Source organism: Lepisma saccharinum, chromosome 10 (assembly GCF_977018435.1).
Source record: "Lepisma saccharinum chromosome 10, izLepSacc3.1, whole genome shotgun sequence".
NCBI classification, from domain to species: Eukaryota; Metazoa; Arthropoda; class Insecta; order Zygentoma; family Lepismatidae; genus Lepisma; species Lepisma saccharinum.
In genome coordinates this window covers 37,011,701-37,032,503 of record NC_139238.1, presented here as the reverse complement: position 1 = coordinate 37,032,503, position 20,803 = coordinate 37,011,701, and the positions used below count along the sequence as shown (strand labels likewise).

The 20,803-nt window shown below is 39.1% G+C and overlaps 1 protein-coding gene across 1 annotated transcript in view; it reads left to right on the top strand.

Moving 5' to 3' along the window:
• Window positions 1-20,803, top strand: part of LOC145993867 (DNA-directed RNA polymerase I subunit RPA1-like) — a 381,417-nt gene that overhangs the window by 19,970 nt on the left and 340,644 nt on the right. Inside the window, exons 4-5 of the mRNA XM_083129730.1 lie at window positions 3,749-3,937; window positions 10,783-10,981. Of these exons, the coding sequence (XP_082985856.1) occupies window positions 3,749-3,937; window positions 10,783-10,981 (388 nt within the window). The remainder of the gene's footprint in view (window positions 1-3,748; window positions 3,938-10,782; window positions 10,982-20,803) is intronic.

Here is a 20,803-nt window from a genome sequence, read left to right as displayed (position 1 = left end):
CTGTATTACTTTTTCATAAAAACATAAATTTAATGTAATTAGGAGGCATAATGCAGTTCTTCTTAAAGGTTTGCATAACCACTTCTTATAGATGCAAAATAATCTAACACAGTTATTATTAGTGGTTTTTATTTTATTTTATCTGTAACGTTTCATTCTGGTTTCCCAGAACTTTTTCAAGCTACACTAAGATATACATACAATAACACAACCTCACATGGCTAGTCACTCTACACTTCTAAGGAATGAATAACTGTGTCCTTATTTCCTCCTAGGTAAACTGCTTTTTCCTTGCAGGTGTTATACCTGGCTGTTTCTCCCCCTCCCCTCCATCCTGTAACCTACTCTTCTTGTCTTCCCTCCCCTCCTCCTGGTGGCACTGACCTTCACTTTCTCCTTTAACTCATCTGGCAAGTTGAGTCTTGGAATCTTCCATTTTTGTGCAGAAAATTGAAGGTGGCTCAGGAAACTTAACCAACTTACTTTCCACATGCTTTTTTATCAGTTTCTCCAATTTCATTCCAAATTCCCTGTCGTTTTTGTTTATTTTCTCTCCCCTGTTTATGCACATGTGCTTTGTTTCTGCCACTTTTCTCTCTATTTTGTTTTCCCTCTTTTCCTTCATTTGTACCTTCTTAATCTTGTGCCCATATGTCAACATATGGCACATCTTACCATGAAATGGACTTAAAACAAACTTTTACATGTTTGAGTCTCAATTTAAATGTTGATGTCATAAAATATGAAACAAATGTTAATAATCAAAATATTTAATATTTCGGGACAATTAAAAATCTTCACTGTTCACAACACATGTGCAGAAGTATACGTATTATGTAAATTTACATGTACCTGTTTAACAGAGCTTTTTGATGGAAGCGACACGTGCTCTTCGAAACCAACCCTTTTAAGTAAATGCAACCTTTAGAACCGAAGCAACATAAGCTGCAAGTGTCGTTTGTCACTTGGCCTGTACAGTTTTCTCAGTGAACTTTTAGACTGAAGCAATAAGTAAAATATGTCACTTGGAAGCGACCCTCAGTAATCCATTCAACCTTTTGAACTGAAGTGTGACACTGAGCTAAACATGTCACTTGCATGTTGCTCAGACTATACTGTTTTCTCAATGGCACACATCATGCAGCTTCGGTCTGTTATTCTTGCATGTGCGGTGAACGTTTTGCTTTATACTGAAGAAGACTGTGTCACTTGTCATCTATGACTTCAGTCTGAAAGCTCCTTCAGTGACATGCATCATGTTACCTCAGTCTTGTTTGTGCATGCATGGTGGATGTTTGCTTACAGACTGAAGGGACCCGTGTCAGTTGTCACTTCAATGTGACACCCCCCCCCATTGTCATGTGCTGCTTCAGTCTGAATGATCGCTATACTTAACAAGATTGTTAGCTACTTCATCAGATATTAAGATTTAATTTAGCCTGTATATCACAGAGAACAAATTGCAAGTACTGTAGTTGGAAAAAAGCTGGCTTTTTATAGAAGGTTCCTTTCATAATCATGAATGGGCCTTTGGAGTGGAATAAAGTAATGCTGTTGCCTTGTAATAAGAAGGGGTCTGAGGTTCAATCCTCAGTGGATCCAGAGTGCTTCAGATCTCATTTCAAACTGCAGGTCCAGTCCAGATTTCTTAAATAGATTTTTTTGTCATTTGCAGCCAGTTTTATTTGCTTCTGCTTCAGTTTTAGTGCTAGTGTATTTCAACACTCAGACCTGAATAAACATCCATTGCACCCAGGGGCTGACAACTAATTTAAATATAATTTTATATTTGACTGCAAGTCTATACATAATTGAACTATGATTGTATCATAGTTGATGTATTAATTAAGGGTGCATATTAATTTCCATATAAATTTTAAAGATCAGAAAAGTATTTATGAGTAATTTTTGGGTTCAGGTCATAGACTTGTAAGAAATACATTTACTGGCCTGTGTTCTCACAAAGGTTGAGAAGCACTGCAACAAGCAGCCAAAATACATCACTAGTTGCTCCATGACCAGGTTTTGCGGTCATTTAATCAAATGATACATGATGTACTGGAAAGCCAGAATACAAATATATTTTACTGAACACTAAATTTAATGTAAAGAGATATGATACTAGATTTTCAAAAGGTAGAGCAGTATTTTCTTTTTTGCTTCATATACATGTTCGTATAAAAAATTCAAACATTGAAAATCATATCACGCTATTAGGTTCTAATAAGAACACATACAAAACTATTATAGTTATGTGAATATGTTTATACTACATGGTATATCTAATAAGCCTACAAAAATATGAAGATAACACTCAGAAAGAACCGCCAATTGAAAAAAGCCAGTTTTTTAAAAAACACCTTGTATGCCTAACTATAAATTTCATATGGTAATTTATATTTTATATTTAGAAGTGAGTGTCTTTTTTACAGTAGGGAGATAAACGAAAACCATGAAACAGAAAAGATATTGCCAACTCATGTATTCATTGATTTGAGACACTTTTGTGAAAAAGTCCAACCAAAAAAAGACATGGAGAGAAACTCCAATTTTTTTACCCAAAAAAGCCATTTTTTCCCGACCACTTCTAACTACATATAAGGCTGTAAATTTTATATATAATGTTTTTTTTTTTCTGTGATAGTTCTTATTGTAGTTGATTAGCTGATACTGCACATTCATTATATCATTGATGACTTCAGCACTTATTCATCAATGACTCCATCACAGTCCACCTCTTCCACCATGTGTAGGTGCTGATGAACGTGATTGTAAGAATTGTGGGTAATTGTTGTCTACTATAATGGCATCTGACATGTGAATGCTCTAGGTTGTGAGATTTTATGACTTTTGCATGCAGGATATGCATGTTCTATCATGCTTTGTTTCGTCCATCTTCATTGTCACTATTAGCTTTTTAAAAAAAGGCTATCAAGGAGTGACCTTGTACCTAAATACAACAACATGTTTTGTTTTCAATCTATCATGAATTTCTTCAGTTTTGATCTATTTCTGTTACCAGAGTTAACAATAACTTGAGGAGGAGGTAGGGAAGCAATGGAAGAAACATATGTGATGTAAATATTGCTTCCAAAGAGTGGTCATTTCCTCTGCAGGGTGATAAACCCCCTACACTTGAAAATGGAGTCATGTAGTAGAAGCAGCTATGGCCAACACCTGCTGTGGTATAAGAAACCAGACGTCTTAACTTTTGCCATTATTTTGAAATGAGACCTGGATGAAAAAAAGAACATCAGTGATGCTTCGGACGATGGTGTCATAGTGATGCTTTCATCGCTGAAATGTGATGAAATTAAAAATGTGACCATGGGTCTTAACATATAGAATACCAAATGTAATCACTCCTTTGAAAATCCAATGTTACAGATAGGGCGAGACATGGCAACTGCCGCCAGAGGATTGTGTCTCTGCATTTCTAGTATCACAGACAGTTTTTGTGTTTCTGCACTTGTATTTCAATTCATTTGTCTTTATGCTTTTGTGCATTTTAGTCAATGGTCTAGTCTGATTACCTTGTGCACAGTGAATAGCACACCTGAATATTAAAATGTACTTTCGAGCAGTTGTACTCAATCTTCATGAGACTGTGGCCCGGTTGAAGTATAAGGAGGGTGCTTAGGATCATTGAGCTTTCATTGTTTCATCAATTTCGAGATATATGTTGTAATTAATTTTGAACTTTACCTGTAGCCATATCTGCTTACCAGAAAAGTGCTTTACTTTTCAGTTCAATATAAACTTCTGTTGTTAACCCAATTACAATTATTGGATAATGGATGTGCCCTTGAAGCTCAGGAGGCAGCAGCTATTCTGAGCAACACTTTTTCGTCAGATGCTAATACAGACTTAAGTCAAGAAGCTGCACAAGTATTGGCACAAAGTCTCTTGGATGAGTATGTTCAATCTCTGGGAAAAGGTAAGTCTTACATCACACAAGTATTGTTTGTGACTTAGTTGTAAAGGTAAAGGTCCCCTTGCATATAGCACCGTACCATGAAGGCACATTTAGGGGATGTGGAAGTAGGACAGCACCATGCTTCAGCTGCTTTTACTCCCCAAGGTTGCCCCCAGGTACCCATTGATTTGAGGCTCTTACATCACACAAGTTAGTGTTGGTGACTTAGTTGTACTAATTTTATGTTCAAAGTATTCAGATGCACAGGTCCCACCAAAACTGAATTGCATAAAAATGGTTTATGAATACAGTTGAGAATCATTCCTTTGATAAGAAAGGAGTTTTACCTACATAGAGGATGGTTTGACTTTATTGTAAATACGTAGTATGTTGTTAGGGACATGTACCTAATCATTAGGTTTGTCTTTTACCCAGTAATTCCAAATATCAGCTGATATAAATTATATAATGTGACAGTTGTTGACTTCCTTCTTTGTTTAGCATCTAGAACATTCTACTTCAGCATGCAACAGTAATCAGCAAGCATTCCTGTTCTCCAATGTCCCTGGTAACTTTTTTTTCATTGCAGAGATATCTTGTTGTAAACACTCCCCATGTCAGGTTGATATACAGATGGGACTTGAAGAAATTCATTTTGAGTGACATATTTCACCCCATATCTTTGTACGACTAACAGTTCATCCACAATCTCATGTTAGTTCTGGGTTTATGATTTTCTAAGGAAAGATTGCACAGCACTTTTCAGTTACCATCATCACTGAGCTTTTCAATTAGGCTTGTAACAGATCTTCAAATTTTCCATCTGCATTAAAAGCTCATGCAACGCAAACATTTCTTCCTTGATTTTTAGCATCACTTACATGAGGAATTTTTACCTACAAACAATGAAGTGGAGGTAGAAGAATCATGTCCGACCTGACTAGTGAAAGGATGTACATCATTGTTCTGTTCAGGCATAAGTGATTCACACTTTGTGATGTGATGATTTTTCTTGTCCCTGCTATCCCATTTGCTCATGAAAAAACAAAATTTAGTGTAGCTGAACCGCAAACCCATTAACCCTTTCGGGGCAGGCCTATAGATGCCAGAAGTAACTCAAGGACGGACGATGAATATTTCGTCAAACAAAGGTTTTGGTAATAAAAGTTTAATAAACAGGATACCGAATTAAAAAACACATGGAATCTTTTTTGGTTTATTCTCCAAGTTTTCACCTCACATCTGCCGTCATCACCGAGTAGACTCTGACGTCATTCTTGCGTCGCCAGGCTAATTGTTGTGCTGTTGTTTTCGCCTTTATATAACTAGGGGCAATCAGCGACAAGTGGTGGTTTGCCCTGATCGATGGGTGCTAGCCAATGGGCTTGATTTTGAGTTCTTTCTTTCTTTTTTTTTTTTTATAAAATTTACAATTTGTACTATCGTATTCGCCTTTATATAACTTGGGGCAGTCACCGTATAGTGGCGATTTGCCCTGATCGATGGGTGCATTTCTGATGACGTCACTGCGACCAGTTGTGATGAAAATTCTCCTTGAATTTGAGTTTTTTCTTTTTCTTTTTTTTTTAAATATACTATTTGTATTATCATTTTGATACTTTATATAACTTGGAACAATCAGCTACCAGTGGCTTTTTGTCCAGATCGATGGGCAAATTTCTGATGGAGTTTCCGGTCAGTTGTGATAAACATTATCCTTGAGTTTTCTTCTTCTTTTTTTGAAAAAAAATACTATTTGTATTATCGTTTTGGTACTATGTATTCGCCATTACATAACTTGGTGCAATCAGTGACAAGTGGTGGTTTGCCCAGATCGATGAGTGCTACTGGATGGGAGCTAGCCAAACTGAAAGAAAAGAAAAAATTGAAATTCCTCTGTCTGTTGCTTCCAAAAATGGGTACACATCGACATGTTTACCTTACCGAACGAAAGCCTTGGAGATTCTGAATAAAACGAGCCCTCATTGGCATTTATCGTGTTATTACAACTTTTTTTTTTTTTTTTTTAAAAAAAAAAACATTTTCCAACATGTTACATTTTGCTTAAAATGAGCCCCGTCCTTGGGGAATTTCCATGCATGACGAATATTTCGTCATCCGCCTCAAAAGGGTTAAAATGCAATGACTTTTAAATCACAACATATAGTCCAATAATATTTATTAGAATGATTTTTTTTCAACAAGATTTTCATATGTTTGCTTCATGTTAATTGAATAAGCTATTGGCATAAAAGGAAATTTGTTCCCATTGTGCATTCAATTCAAACTAGTTTTTGATGAGTCTGTTAACATTCTCTACTCTGTTACTTTATGTTTATGATCAAGTACATCTATCACAGCACAAATATTGTTACAACACACTAAATCTTGAACCTCTTCATGGAGGTTATGAAAGAAACACACCTTAATGTCATTCTAAAAGGGGTTTCAATCTTCCAAATAGAATCCAAAAGTTCAGCCTGTTTTTAGAACCATTTTGAACAAGGTATTTTAATTCTCCTTGAGTTAACAGGTGAAGTTCATTGAAAAGGCACTTCCTTCAAAAGTACGAACATCTTGCTCCTTATTTTGAACTTTGTTAGCTGCCTCATCTTCTAGTTGGAGGCAAGTCTTCATTGTGAAGTACTTGCCTGAAAGTGGATGGCAAATTTTGATACTTTACTATGAGTTTGGGTTTACTAGCTTTTCCTTTCATCTTTGTAGTACAGAAATAACAGTTCGATGAATATCTCGTGTTTCATTCCACATCATGGGTGTAGCAAAGCTCAATGTAAAGAACTTTCAAAACACAGCCCAATCTTTCAGACATCACACAGGATGAACAGCAGATATGGGGGCCCAGTTCTTTTCTTTACTGCCAAAATATTTATTCATAACATTTTTAACTGGCGGAGTCAAACTTTGTCATTGATCTTTAAATGTCACATCCCCAAACGCACAACAGAAGTTAACTGGATGATTTATTCATTTGCTTGGCATATTCACTCACTATCTAACACAACACACTTACACAGTAGCAGTAAATCACCAGACAAAAGAGAATGCAACCTCACTGGTCCATACCCAGTGAATGTGTGTGCAATACTGTTATGTTTGTGAAGCACTGTATGACTGTGTGGACTACTGTCTGTTACTGAGTACATACAGCTAGTGCCGTCAAAATGGTAAATTTGTTGTGTCCACCATCTCACAGATTGCAGTATTACTCTCTTTTAGTTTATAAATTATTTCTTGTGTATTTCAAGATATAGTTAACAAATGTATGTATTCATTTCATTGACAAGTTCCATAAATTATAAGTAGAGGTACATATTTTTGGTAAATAAAAAAAGCAAAATTTCAGGTTCAAAGCAGTAAATAAAATAAAATTTTGGTGTTATAGCGATGAAAAATGGATCAAAGCAGCATATAAAATTACATTTTGGTTTTAAATTTGTGAACATAATCCAAAATTTGATTTAAAAACTGCACTGATTACAAAATAAACATAAGCCTTCTAATAGCACATTTATGTTGTTACCAGAGTATTAAGTTTATTCCTGTATGAAGGGGTCCATTCTTGCTTCTCAAATTTTTATTAATCAATTTTCTGTGAATTGCATAACTTGGAGGATAATTCAAACTTCAGAAATTGTCGTGTTGGTAAATAAACTCTACATTTCTTGTATAAGAGTCTTTCACAGTTCATTTTGCATCATTTGCACCTCACACCTTTCAGAAACATTAAAAATTAGGGATGGGATGATATGAAATTTTAACCAGTACTGATAAAGTACCGACATAAAATTTACCGATACCAATAACCGATATTCTACCAATCCGATATAAAAACCCAAGTAGCCCTTGAAGAGCCAGAATGGTTCACTGACCTCCTTCGTAAGTGTGTGTTTTGAGGTGACTGCAGTGTAAAAGAAGTTGCATATTCAGACATTTACTTTTTAAACCTATGTCTCGTCCCACCAGGCATCGAAATTATCAATAAAAATTGCAACAAAATGTCAGAATTTTGCACAAAATTATAAGATGTTTATTGATATATCGGATTGGTAAAATAATCTAATTTTACTGATAAACCGATACATCGATATGCCTATATTGGCCGATACCGATAGAGTACCGATTAATCTGTCCCATCTCTATTAAAAATTAAGATTAGAATGTGTTCTTTCACATTTCATGTATTCGACAAAAACGAAATATGCATGCCCCTAATTATAAGCATAAAATTCTCAAACTTTGAATGCGGTAACTTTTCGAATGCTTTGTAAAAAACTGCATGATTCAAAGGTTTAGATTGGATATTTGAACTCATTATAAACAGTTATGTTTAAAACACAATGAAGGTTTCATGTACCAAAAACTGTGTTTACCAGTTTTAAAGAAAAGTTTTGAAATTCAGTTGTAACTTCTTTCATAATACAAGGTGACAAAGAAAGAGCCTATCCACACTGCATGTGTATGTACATGGCTTTAGAGTATGGCATGCATTTTTGCATGAAAAGTTTTCAACTTTAATAATATGATATTGGATATTTAAATTTTGTATATTCCTCAGTCTGTATAATAAGATCTGCATTTATTTCAGTGTTATTGATAAGTTTTTTTTTTTTTTAACTTGCTGCAGATCTGGTTTTTTACAATAAGCTTTCTTATGACCAGACATTCAGGGTTCAATTGAACAGTGGCAGATTGAAGACTTTCTCTCGGAGGGGGCAGAGACCCATTTCGGTTCCCCCCAATCCCGAGCTTTGAGCATCCACACTTCCTTACAAACTACGGTCCTATCAAATATGTCATAAAATAACTGGCGTAACTAAAACGTTGAAGACACAGCCGTGTGTCATGACCCCCTTTCCCCCGCCCCACTCATAGTATTTCTTGTGCTATGAGGTCGGTTGAATTACATGCTTGTAATGTTTTTAAGTCAGAAAATTAACATCGTGTGGCTTATATTTATTGAAAGAAATTTGAAAAACTAAAACATTTGGCATGAGCAAAGTGTTTGACAGCGTGTTCAACGTTTAGCATTCCGTTTGCCTGTGCTCATTGTTCAAGATGGATATGTTTGTTTATCTTTGCTGAGGAGCACTATTTTGCAGATAATATTTTATTGGCTGAAGTTTCGAAAACACACGTTCAGAGGCTACAGTTATGGGTAAAATGAGGAAAATCAAACAAGCAGTAAGTAAATACGGAAAAGAAGTGTAAAGGATTAAAGTAATAGTGACGTCGCGAATGGTCCCAGTTTTGCGATCAGAAGCGTGCCAAGGCAGGTTGATGGGAGTCATAACCCCCCTTTGTCTCAGTATTTCTAAAGAAGAACATACACCCCTTTCACAAATCCTGATATCTTCCATTGTATAGTGTCTGATTGTATTGCGTGTACGAGTTTAGAACTAACGTCGCTGGCAATGGCGGCGATTGGCTTCCAAAACTAGGGCGCAAGGTGCCAGCAAGGACAGTTTACTTTCCATTGGTAGATATGGTTTAGCAGAGTTCTGGGACGGAAGTAGCAAAAAGTGGGAGGTAACTGCCTCTCAAGCCACCTCCAAATCCCACCACTGGTCACTGGTACACTTTTAAAGTTTGGTTTTTGATAAATCAAGGAGCACCGCAGGACAAGAAAACGATTTTATTAAAGGACCGCAAAGTCTTGTTCTGTCTTGCTGCGTTCTGCTGCACGAAAGTTTAGTACAAGCCCATGTTATTTAATAAGTGATATATTATTGATTTCTCCAATTTCATCTTTATTTAACTGTAGAACATAAAAAGAAAGGAATATTCATTCTAAATTTTTCATAAAGGGCTGTATGGGGGCCTGTGGCTCCAAAGCTTTAAGCACCGCTTGCACCATAAAATACTGCAATGTTTCCTGACCACATCAATCATTCTAAGTTGTTTAACTTCAGGAAAATAAAGACTGTAATAGATTTCTATAAAAAATCACAATAAATTGATTTTTGATTGCAATAGGTGTGACTGTTGGGAACAGTGATAATGTCAAAAAGGAGCAGCTTAACCTATGTCTCGTCCCACCAGGCAAGAAAAGCACTGCAGTGTCTTTGTCTCTTGTGGTTGCTAATTTTTAGCTCTTGGTTATGTCATGAAATGCCACAATGTTCGATGTATTTCATCCCAACTTTGCAAATTTATCAATAACTAAAAAAAATAATTAAAAAATCTTGAGGAGCACAGCAGAATGATTACCCCCCTCAAGCCTTTAATTTGCCCTTGTAGCAAGGTACTAAGTTTGTAGTTCGCCAAAAGAATTTTCATCATCGTCCTAGTGGTGCTGAGGTTAAAGTCAGCTGTTCTTTCTCCCTGGCTACGGCCTTTCCACAGTGAAAAAAATTAGTGAGGAGGTAGAGGTGGCGGGAATATTTTCTAGAACCTCTTGAAGGGACGGTCATCTTAGGACTCATTTGATCCACCCTATTAACATTACTCTAGTCCTTCACCTAAAGTTAATTTCGTGCTTATCTTTCGTCGCCCCCTTCCTTCATCATTGTTACCTTTGTTTGCCCCCTGTCTCTCGTCTCCCTCTAATCTGTCATGGGCTCCTATCTTTCATCACACCCATCATTTTCTTTGTTTTCCCCTGTCTCTCATCGCCTCCTATCATTCATCACCCCTGTATTTTGTCATTGTTATCTTTGTTCGTCTTTGTCGCCCCCTCCATCCCCCCCCCCCCCCCCTTTAATCTGCCCTCGCAATTGAGTGGTACATAATAGTAGGTTTTGATGCATCCAGCTTGCTACCAATGTGTCATGAAGTTCAAATGTCAATTTGTGGATTGTGTGAATTTTGTGTAAAATAATACAGTACACCTTTTCTCTTTTATGCAGATACTGAGGATAGAGAATGGAAACACAAGTTTTATTCAAAGAGTGTTTTAGCTTTGAGAAGGAACTTTGTAGATGCAGTTCTTAAGACAATTATAAAGGGAAAGTGTCTGCGCTGTAAATCAGTCAGCCCAAAATTGAAATTCTTCCAGAACCGCATAATGAGTTCAAGTCTAAAGGTGGCAACGATAAACACTTCTGAGTAAGTAATTCTATTGTATGAAATGTAAGAGGTTTCTTATGGCTTGGCTGGATCTCTGGCCAATGCAGTTTGAAATTTCCTCTCCTTTCAAAAAACTGCTATGATATTCCAAATTTTGAAAAATTACATTTGCTTAGTATTCCTTCTAGAGCATTCACGTGAATTTTCATGTGGTTTGGTTTTGTTGTTGCCTAGATATTTTCAATAGTTTAACCTTTTGACGCCCAAGACCTTTTTCACAAGTAAGCCTCTGGGTACCGAGTCGATTTTGAGCAAAATGCAGAGTTTCAATTAAATAAGTGTAGATCGGAAGCTAATTGCCCTAGAGAGATGAGTGATATACCGTTGTACGCGGAATGAACCAGAGATTCAGACTATATGAAATTTTTGCAAATTCGGCGTATATGTGGCGAGGGGGAGGGGGCTAACTCTCAAAATTCCAAAATTTCTGGAAAAAAAATTGTGTTCCCCCACCCTCCCCTCAAGCAAAAAGTACATGACAGTGTCGACATGCATATGGAAATGATCGCTAACATGTAAGGAACACAAAAATATTTGCATTATTATCATATGACCAATGTAACTTGAGTTATACCCCAAAAAGGAATTGTCGGCACGCCACTGATTCAAGCTTCAAAATGCAGCGGTACCTTGAAATAACTTTAGCTCAGAGACTATTTGCCCTGGAGATATGAACGATATACCGTTGTACGCAGAATGAATCACAGATTCAGACGATATATAATTTATTCACATTCGGCGCACATGTGGAGGGTGAAAGGGGGAAATCCCCTGATTTTTTTTTTTTAAAAAAAAGTGGTTTCTCCCCCCCGCCCCCCGGAAAAAAGGATATGAAAAGTTCAAAATGCACATAGAAATTATCGCTCGCATGTAAGAAACAGAAAAATATTTGCATCATTGCCGTATGTCCAATGTAACAACAGAACAACAAAGCCGGTCTTCCTTTGTCGGCAAAAATTTGACGTTGAAAAGAGCTGCAAAAGAGAAGTACCTTTTCCCACCTTTCCCCTCCATTTTCATGAAGACAAAAAAAAATGCAAAAAACAATTTCTGTTAAATACATGTGTTAGGAACAATATAAGAAAATAAAATCGATATTCTAGCCAAAAATAGAAAAGTTATAACGGAAAAACTACGACCTTGACACAGTGTCTCGATCGAGACGCTTGGTACCCCGAGGGTTACTTTTGGGTGTATCGTTCGAGATGCTTGGGCACCAAAAGGTTAATCATCTTAGATACCCACGAAACTGTCATCGGCCAAATGCCCAGCTGAGCCTTAAAGCACATATACAACAGATAGGAATAGAGAAATATGAAACTATAATTTGTACTGATGTAAAATTTATTCATACTACGGACATGTAAAATGTGAAAAACCCATGTCATTTTTAGAATTCTGCATGTAATGGCATTCTCAGTGATAAAGTGTGCATGGATTTTATTTGCAAAGTAATGGAAAATAGTGAATGTTTTTTGGGGGGTGGAGATATTACCAAATTAAACCAGGGAAGAGGCTCTCTACTTGTTGAGAAAGGATAACTTGATAGAACTGTTAAAAATCTACTGGAGATTTTAGATTAGTATGACAACTGGCAAACAAGTCAATTTTTCTCAGACTGTTTACAATATGTTAAGATGATTTCCTGGTTATTTTGTTCTAGAATCAAAGTTTTTAAGAGTTTTTATTTTTGTTTGCACTAGTAAACCATGAACTGTCTCTAGACTAGAACACTGTCTAAGAAATGCAACAAAATCACTAAGGGTAAAGTAGTGATTGCAAAATAAACACTACAGAGCAACTTAGTCCTGTTTTGAATGCATGACTCCAATGTGATGTAAACACTTTCCGTGGCATGGGCATGTCTTCACGCCCAGACACATGTGCTTTGTCTGATCTATCCTCTCGCCTAGCAGCCGAACACAGCTTTGTTTGGCAACAGCAACAAAGGTGAAATATTTTGTTATACAAAAGAGGAGAGAAAAGTGTTACGTGTTCAAGTTGTGGTGTAGCACTTTGTAAAATTCCATGTTTAAAAGATTATCACACAAAGTACAATTACTACCGTATTTATGCATGTATAGTGCGCATGCATGTATAATGCACACACCCTGGTTTTTGATGGGTAAAAGTTACAAAAAACTATATCTCGTATATAATGCGCAGTACAGTCCAGTTTCAAGAAATGGCTAAATGACTTCCTTAGTTGTAGGTCGTAAAGCTGTTGCTATGCTGATCAAGAGTGAATAACATTATACCTATTCAATGAGTCACCTGTTGCTATGTGGACCAAGTCTCCAACCCATGCCACCCCCCCCCCCCCTTCTCCCTCCACTGTGTTTAGCATCCCACAGCTTTCACTCTTTAACCACCTTATTTATTATGTAATAGTAGAAAGCGATGTCAAAATTACATTATGGATTTGCAGTGCTCAGGAAGTTATTTTCTGTTATTTCTCGTCCAACAAATACTGCTGATATGCATCCCATGTGACAGATGGTGCATGCGGATTTCGCCAGAGTCACTGGTTTTCTTAGTGTCACAGAACATTGCATTCCAAAGTGAAAAATCGTGTGAAATGACCTTCAAACTTTTATGTGTGGTTTTGCTCATTCCTTCTTTACTTTTTCTAAAAGAACTTAAAAATATATAGATTTTTCCGTGACTAATGGAACATTTATACAAGGCACATTCAGGACCTTCAAACTAGCAGTTAGCATCACAAGATTTCTTCCATTCAGGAATTTATACACTCCATATATATATATATATATATATATATATATATATATATATATATATATATATATATATATATATATATATTATTTGGCCAGTAATACATTTTAATTATTGTTTTCTTTTTCCTAACGCTTTTTTTCATCCAAAGCACCATACAAATCAGAACGTTCCTTCATTTTGTAATGAACTTATTTCAACTGCATTTCACATTAGTGTCGTTATCTTGAATGGAATACTGTTGCCATATTCAGAAACTGCATGATTTAAGCTTTACGATGATATATAACATGATAGGGTTCCGTAAACATGAAAAATCAATGCAAGTGTCCCAAAATCATGGAATGATCCTGTACGGTTTCTGTTGGCTGTCTGAATTATTGCATGCATAATACGCACCACAGTTTTTGGGAGCAAAAATTTTGGAAAAAAGTGCACATTGTACATGAGTAAATACAGTAACTACTAAAATTGCAAAAATGCTAAAACTATTACATTGTAAATATATGTTTTCATTGATCCTCTACTGATATTTACAATTTGTATAACAAAAGATTTAATCTTTGTTGCTGTTGCCAAGCAAGAAGAATAACTATATTTTAGGTTAATTTTGTTTTTAAATTTTCCGCCAGGATAGAGAAATCAAGTTCGTAATCTTGCCACCAGGGAAAGAGTTAATGAAATGATATTTAGCTTTTTGATAAATATTAAGGTGGATTCATTCAATATGGTAACTTAAATAAAACTACATTCAGCTCTCCCTGTAAAGAAGACATTGGAGTATAGTTTTGCAGACATTGTTACATGAAATTTATAAGTTTAAATTTGAATATTCAAATTGAAATATCCTGCCACATCTGAAGGTTTTAGATGTGTGTTACATTGTTTTTGTTTTTCGTTGTCATGATTAAACTAAAGAGGAAAAATATTAAAAATAAGCACATAAATTATTTAAATGTCCATAAAAGTGGCCTTAGGATGTTGTGTAATCACTTTATGATTGTGTGTTGTTTGGAAATTTTTATTTATCATAATTGCAAAAGATTTGGTCTTTTTCCATTTATACATATATATATACAGGAATAGGGTTAGAAATGGTGCCAGAAGGGCGGATAAACAACTAGCCAACCTTGTACTTACCTGCAACAACTTCTGCTTCGGTGACCAACATTACCTGCAGATACGTGGCACAGCTATGGGTACCCGCATGGCCCCCTCTTATGCCAACCTGTTCATGGGCAGGCTGGAACAGGAATTCCTTGACTCCCAGCAACTGAAACCACTCCTCTGGCTAAGATTCATTGATGACATTTTTCTCCTCTGGACACATGCCGAACCCTCCCTCACAACATTCCTAAACCGACTAAATGAGTTCACCACCCTCAAATTCACCTGGTTCCACTCCAAAGACCAAGTGACCTTCCTCGATGTGGACATCCACATTGTGGGAGACCACTTGGAAACATCCATACATATCAAACCAACCAACCACCTCCAGTATCTCCACTACTCCAGCTCACACCCCTACCACACCAAAAAAGCCATCCCATTTTCCCTAGCCCTCAGAGGCCAGCGCCTCAACTCATCCCCCTCATCCCGCCAAAACTACAACCTACGCCTGCACCAAGCCCTAACCAACCGTGGCTAACCCTCCACCCTCATCAACAAACAAATCACTAGAGCTAACTCCCACAACTGCACCAAACAACCCAAAACCAACCCTCCAACTCTGATCACCCAATACCACCCTCACATTACAAAAATCAGACATACCCTCCACTCCCTCCTCCCCATCCTGCACAGTGATCCCGAGACCAGAGACATCTTTCGGGAAAAACCCAGGGTCGTCTTCCGTCGCCCCCCCAACCTCCAAAACATCTTGGTCCGAAACACCCCCACCCCTTCCGCACCCCTTCCCCCAGCCCACAGGTGCAATAAACCCAGATGCAAGACCTGCCCCATACTCATCACCTCCCCCACCCTCCTGATCCCTACAGTGGCAGGTGAGTTCACCCTTCACCCTAAGGGCACCTGCCACTCATCCAACCTAATTTACACCCTCATCTGTCAAATCTGCGGCAACTTCTACCTAGGCGAAACCTCCACCCCCTTGAATCTAAGGATAAATAATCACCGTTCCTCCACCCAAAACTCCGATTTCACAGTTGCCATCCACACCAACAGCCATAACACCACCTTCAATAACTGCTTCCGTGTTGCCATCATCCACCTTTTACCCCCCCGCTCTGACACATCTTTCCGCAGGCTATGGGAAAGGACCTATGTAGCAGGCATGCACGCCACTATACCCCCCGGACTCAACCTAGCCAACCAGTAACTCTTTCCTCTCCTCCCCGAAACTACCCACCCACCTGACAGTAAACACTGGCTAAAGTATTTCGTGTTTCCTTTCAACTATTTCTGTCAACACTGACCGTAGAGATGCTACGGTCAGTATTCTGTGCCTCTACTCAAAGTGTCGTCGATCTTTTATCTACCTTCTTGAAAATGCGACTCAGATCGCGAAATATTGAATTATTTCTATTCGTGTGGTAAGTGTTTACTGTCTCCTTCACTATTTGTATATATATATATATATATATATATATATATATATACACTCTTCACAACTTGTGATGATTCATAATTTTCAAGGAAAAATGGAAAAAGACCAAAAATCTTTTGCAATTATGTCCGGTAAGTGTTTCCTTTTACCTTCTTTGAATTTTATATATATATATATATATATATATATATATATAAACTGCTCGCCATTAAAAATGCAACACCCAGAAGGTGTAATCGGAATCGGACGAAATGTGCACAGTGTGTAGAGGAGAGGTGCAGAAGGAAATGATTAGGTGTTCAAGGCCGTCATGCGTCATGTGCGCCTGCCATGCCATCTGGTAAGTGGTACCTGTAGCAGGTCAGATAGGTGCAGAAGAGCAGTGAAAGTGCATGGTCGTGAGTGCAGTGTGCTAAAATCGGTCAGCAATGCCACGTCGTCGAATACGGCAGCGATTCCAGCAGGTTTCCCAGTTCGATCGCGGCCGAATTGTTGCATACCGTGAATGCGGATTATCCTACCGTGAGATCAGTGCCCGTGTAGGACGGAATGCATCCACAGTGATCCGTGTATGGAACCAGTGGGTTCAGGAAGGCACTGTAGAGCAACGTAGAGGTTCACAACATCCGCGTCGGACGACAGAACGAGAGGACAGACGTCTGATACACATGGCCCTTACAAACAGAACGGCCACGTCAACGAGGATTGCGCATGAAGTACAGGATGTTTTACAACGTCCAGTGTCCCCACGAACCGTGCTTTGTTGTTTGGCGAACCGGGGATTTTTTTCCCGGCACCCACTGTTGCGGATTCCTCTGGCGCTAGAGCATAGGCGTTTGCGTCTGAGATGGTGCCAAGACCGTCGTGCATGGATGGCGGAGTGCAATGCTGTAGTGTTCTCTGATGAATCCCGCTTCTGTATACAACATCATGATTTACGTACACGCATGTGGCGGCACCGTGGCACTAGGCTTCATGATGCCTGTATCATGCATCATCACACAGGGCCTTCATTGGGTATCATGGTATGGGGTGCCATCGCCATAGGTGTTCGTTCGCGTCTCGTACACATTCAAGGGACATTGAACAGCCAACGGTACATCACACAGGTTCTTACCCCTGTTGCAGTCCCATTAATCCATGCACTGCATAATGCCACTTTTCAACAGGATAACGCGTGCCCCCATGTTGCAAGGAATGTCCTCGCATTTATGGAAGCTAACCACGTGCCCCTGCTTCCTTGGCAAGCACGTTCGCCGGATATGTCGCCAATTGAACATGTCTGGTCCATGGTGGGTCGCCGGCTGGCCCAACTCAACTCAGGTTTCCGGCACGTAATGTTGAAGACCTCTGGCACCGTGTGGAAGCCGCTTGGGACGCCATACCGCAAGCAGACATCGATAGACTCATTCTGTCCATGCCTCGCCGTGTTGCAGCAGTTATTGCTGCCCGTGGAGGCTGTACACACTACTAGCTCCTTGGGGTTATGCAACCATGTTCTATGTGTCACATGTCACACCACTAAGCTCTAACTGTAATCATTTTCTTATCTTATTATGAACTACATATTTGCCAAGTTTCGTGTTTCTATCTCATTTCCTTCTGGGTGTTGCAATTTTAATGTCGAGGAGTGTGTATATATATGGATGAAAGCAAGGAGGGCCAAAAGGGCTAAATAAATATCAAAGAAGGAGAAAGGAAACACTCAACAGACAGTGGAAAAAATTCGAATTGATTAAGCTAGCGAAAATTCTAATTTTTTACACTGCCTGGTGAATGTTTCCTTTCTCCTGCTTTGATATATCCATTTTGGCCCTTTTTTTCCACTTTTGGTATGAATCCCTTCGTGTATAACTCCCATCAACTAAACCGCTGCGATCTCTTATTGTTTCCTACACCAAAGCTACGTCCCATGCACGCTTCCTGCACTTCTGTTTGATATTGGGCCTCACCCCCAAACTGCCTTTTTCCACCATGCCCCTCAGCATAAAACCCACAATTTTCCCTCTAGTGAGGAATTTCGCCATTGAACTGACCCACACCATGTACCGATCCCAGCTAAACTGCGCCCGAGAAGTGTCCATTTCTATTCAATCTCTTACCAAAATCCTGTTGCTGACCCCAGGTAACCACCACCACAAAATAGACTCCTTCTGGTACACCGCCCAATCCATCGCCAGTGACCTGAACACTAAACACCTCCAAAAAGTCTCCAATCTCTGCCATCAAGCTATTCAGACTGGCTGCACTCTCCCTCTTCCACTTCAGCCTAATTTCAGTCCCAAACTGACATGCCCGCTAGTACCGGACCCCCCTCTACCAATGCCCACCCCTCCCACACCACCACAACCCCCCCAAAACAAAATTTGCACCCCCACACATAGCACCTCGGAAAATAACCAGTCCATGGACAAACCCACCCCCACCAGATCCACGACCACCAATGACCCTAACCCACTCCAAAACAACCATACTGTACTCAATTTATCCATCCATAAACTCACCACTCATGAATAGCTGTTTTATCCAAAGGCCTTACCTTCTCCCCCACAACTCCCCCCAACCAATTCTGCCTGCTTTTTGACATACACACCTTTGCCGCAACCTCCGATGGCAACATTTCTGGGCCAAAAAACCCTCACTCCAGAGCACTACCAATGAAACCCACCCATGCCTCCTTCAATTTCACTCCCCCTCCTCCCAAGATCCTCCCCCCTGCCTACCAATCATCCCTTGGAAAGGTACATCATCGCCATCATTTCCACCACCTCTGACAGATCATTCCTAAATGACCTCCGCAACCAACAAAACCTAAACTCCTCCCAACAGAAAGCTCTCCTAGATCTCCACAACAACCATAACATCAAAATCCTCCCAGCTGACAAGGGGACCACCACGGTGGTCTTGAACTCTCAAGATTACCTGGCGGAGGCCACTCTCCAGTTGGCTGACTCCTTCACCTACAAACCCACCACAGTTGACCTATCCTCCGCCCACCTTAACAAAATTCAGGAATTCATCCACACCCGAGGCTCCCCTGATGGTCTGACAGCTCTTACCACAGCCCACCAACCAGTTCTCCAGCTCCCACCTGTTCCACACCAAAAAAGCCATTCCATTCTCTCTGGCCCTCAGGGGACAGAGCCTGAACACTTCACCCACCTGCCGCCAGAATTATAACCTCCGCCTACATTAAGCCCTGGTAAACTGTTGATCAGGGTGGCGACAGACCTGGAAAACCGGGAAAAGTCAGGGAATTTGAGGTGTCAAAAAAAGTCAGGGAAATGTCAGGGAATTTCGTCTTCATTGACTTTTTTATTTTTTTTATTAATTTATTTATTTAAAGATATCGTTATGGAACTCTGCACAGGAACAGGAAATCTCGTTCGTAAGTTTCGGCCTCAACTTTTAGGCCCCTTTTATTCGCACCACAACCACGGAGCCAGAAACCAGCGATGGCAGGAGGAGAGAGAGAGAATTTTCTCTCGCCCGGGCTTCTCGGCTGGAATTTTAAATTCGAGCACCTCTTCTCCCGCTATTTTGGAAGAAGGCGCAAACTTTAGTATTATTTTCAAAGAATGGGCATTTCTCAAGAGAACGTAACATGTTTCTTGTTCTTGGGTGCCATACAAGTTGAATAATAAGCCAAAATGTGATTTTTTAAAAATAAGAAATAGGTAATTTTCATTTTTTGGGGAAAATTGTTATAACTCGGGCACTATAGGAGAAATCTACTTCGGATAAGTTTTGTTTTGCAGCTAAAACATCATAGCACGCAACCGTGTAGAATTCAGAACGCCGAACCGAGGATGGGGGTTTGGTGGCACGACCACCGAATTTCAATGGAAAGAAAAAACATAATCTGGAGTTTGCCCCTTTTTCTCCCGCTATTTTGGGGAGAAGGTGCAAACCTTAGTATTCTCTTCAAAGAATGGACATTTCTAAAGAAATTGAAACATGTTTCATGTTCCTGGGTGCCATACAAGTTGAATAATGAGCCAAAATGTGAAACTGTACGGAAATGTGGCATGGATATGTTGCGGAGAGGGGGGAGGTTGGTCATCAATATGAATTTCCCAGGCTTGCTCCAGACCTGTGTCAGAGTTTCCACCCAAACATAAGAGTATATAGGTCCAAAAAGCACATTCATTTCGTAATCAGCACCATGATACCATATGGTATCATTGGGCCAGTACGACCTTACTCTGATGATACCATATGGCTGATGATACCACCATATGGTATCATCGGGGGAGTAAAGGTTAAGCCTCTAAATATTACGTGGAAAATGCATTGAATTATCATTTTTTCTTGTTCGTATGGGAGTAGTAAGGGGACTTGTCAACCGATGGAGGGGATAAGAGCGGGTGGCACCGTCCCATAGTTGTCGGATGTCGTAGTAAGGCATTTTGTTGGGCAAACTGAAGGAACATGGAAACAAATATGTTCCATTGATACATACAATTTTTTTTTTAATATCGCCACCCGACAAAGTA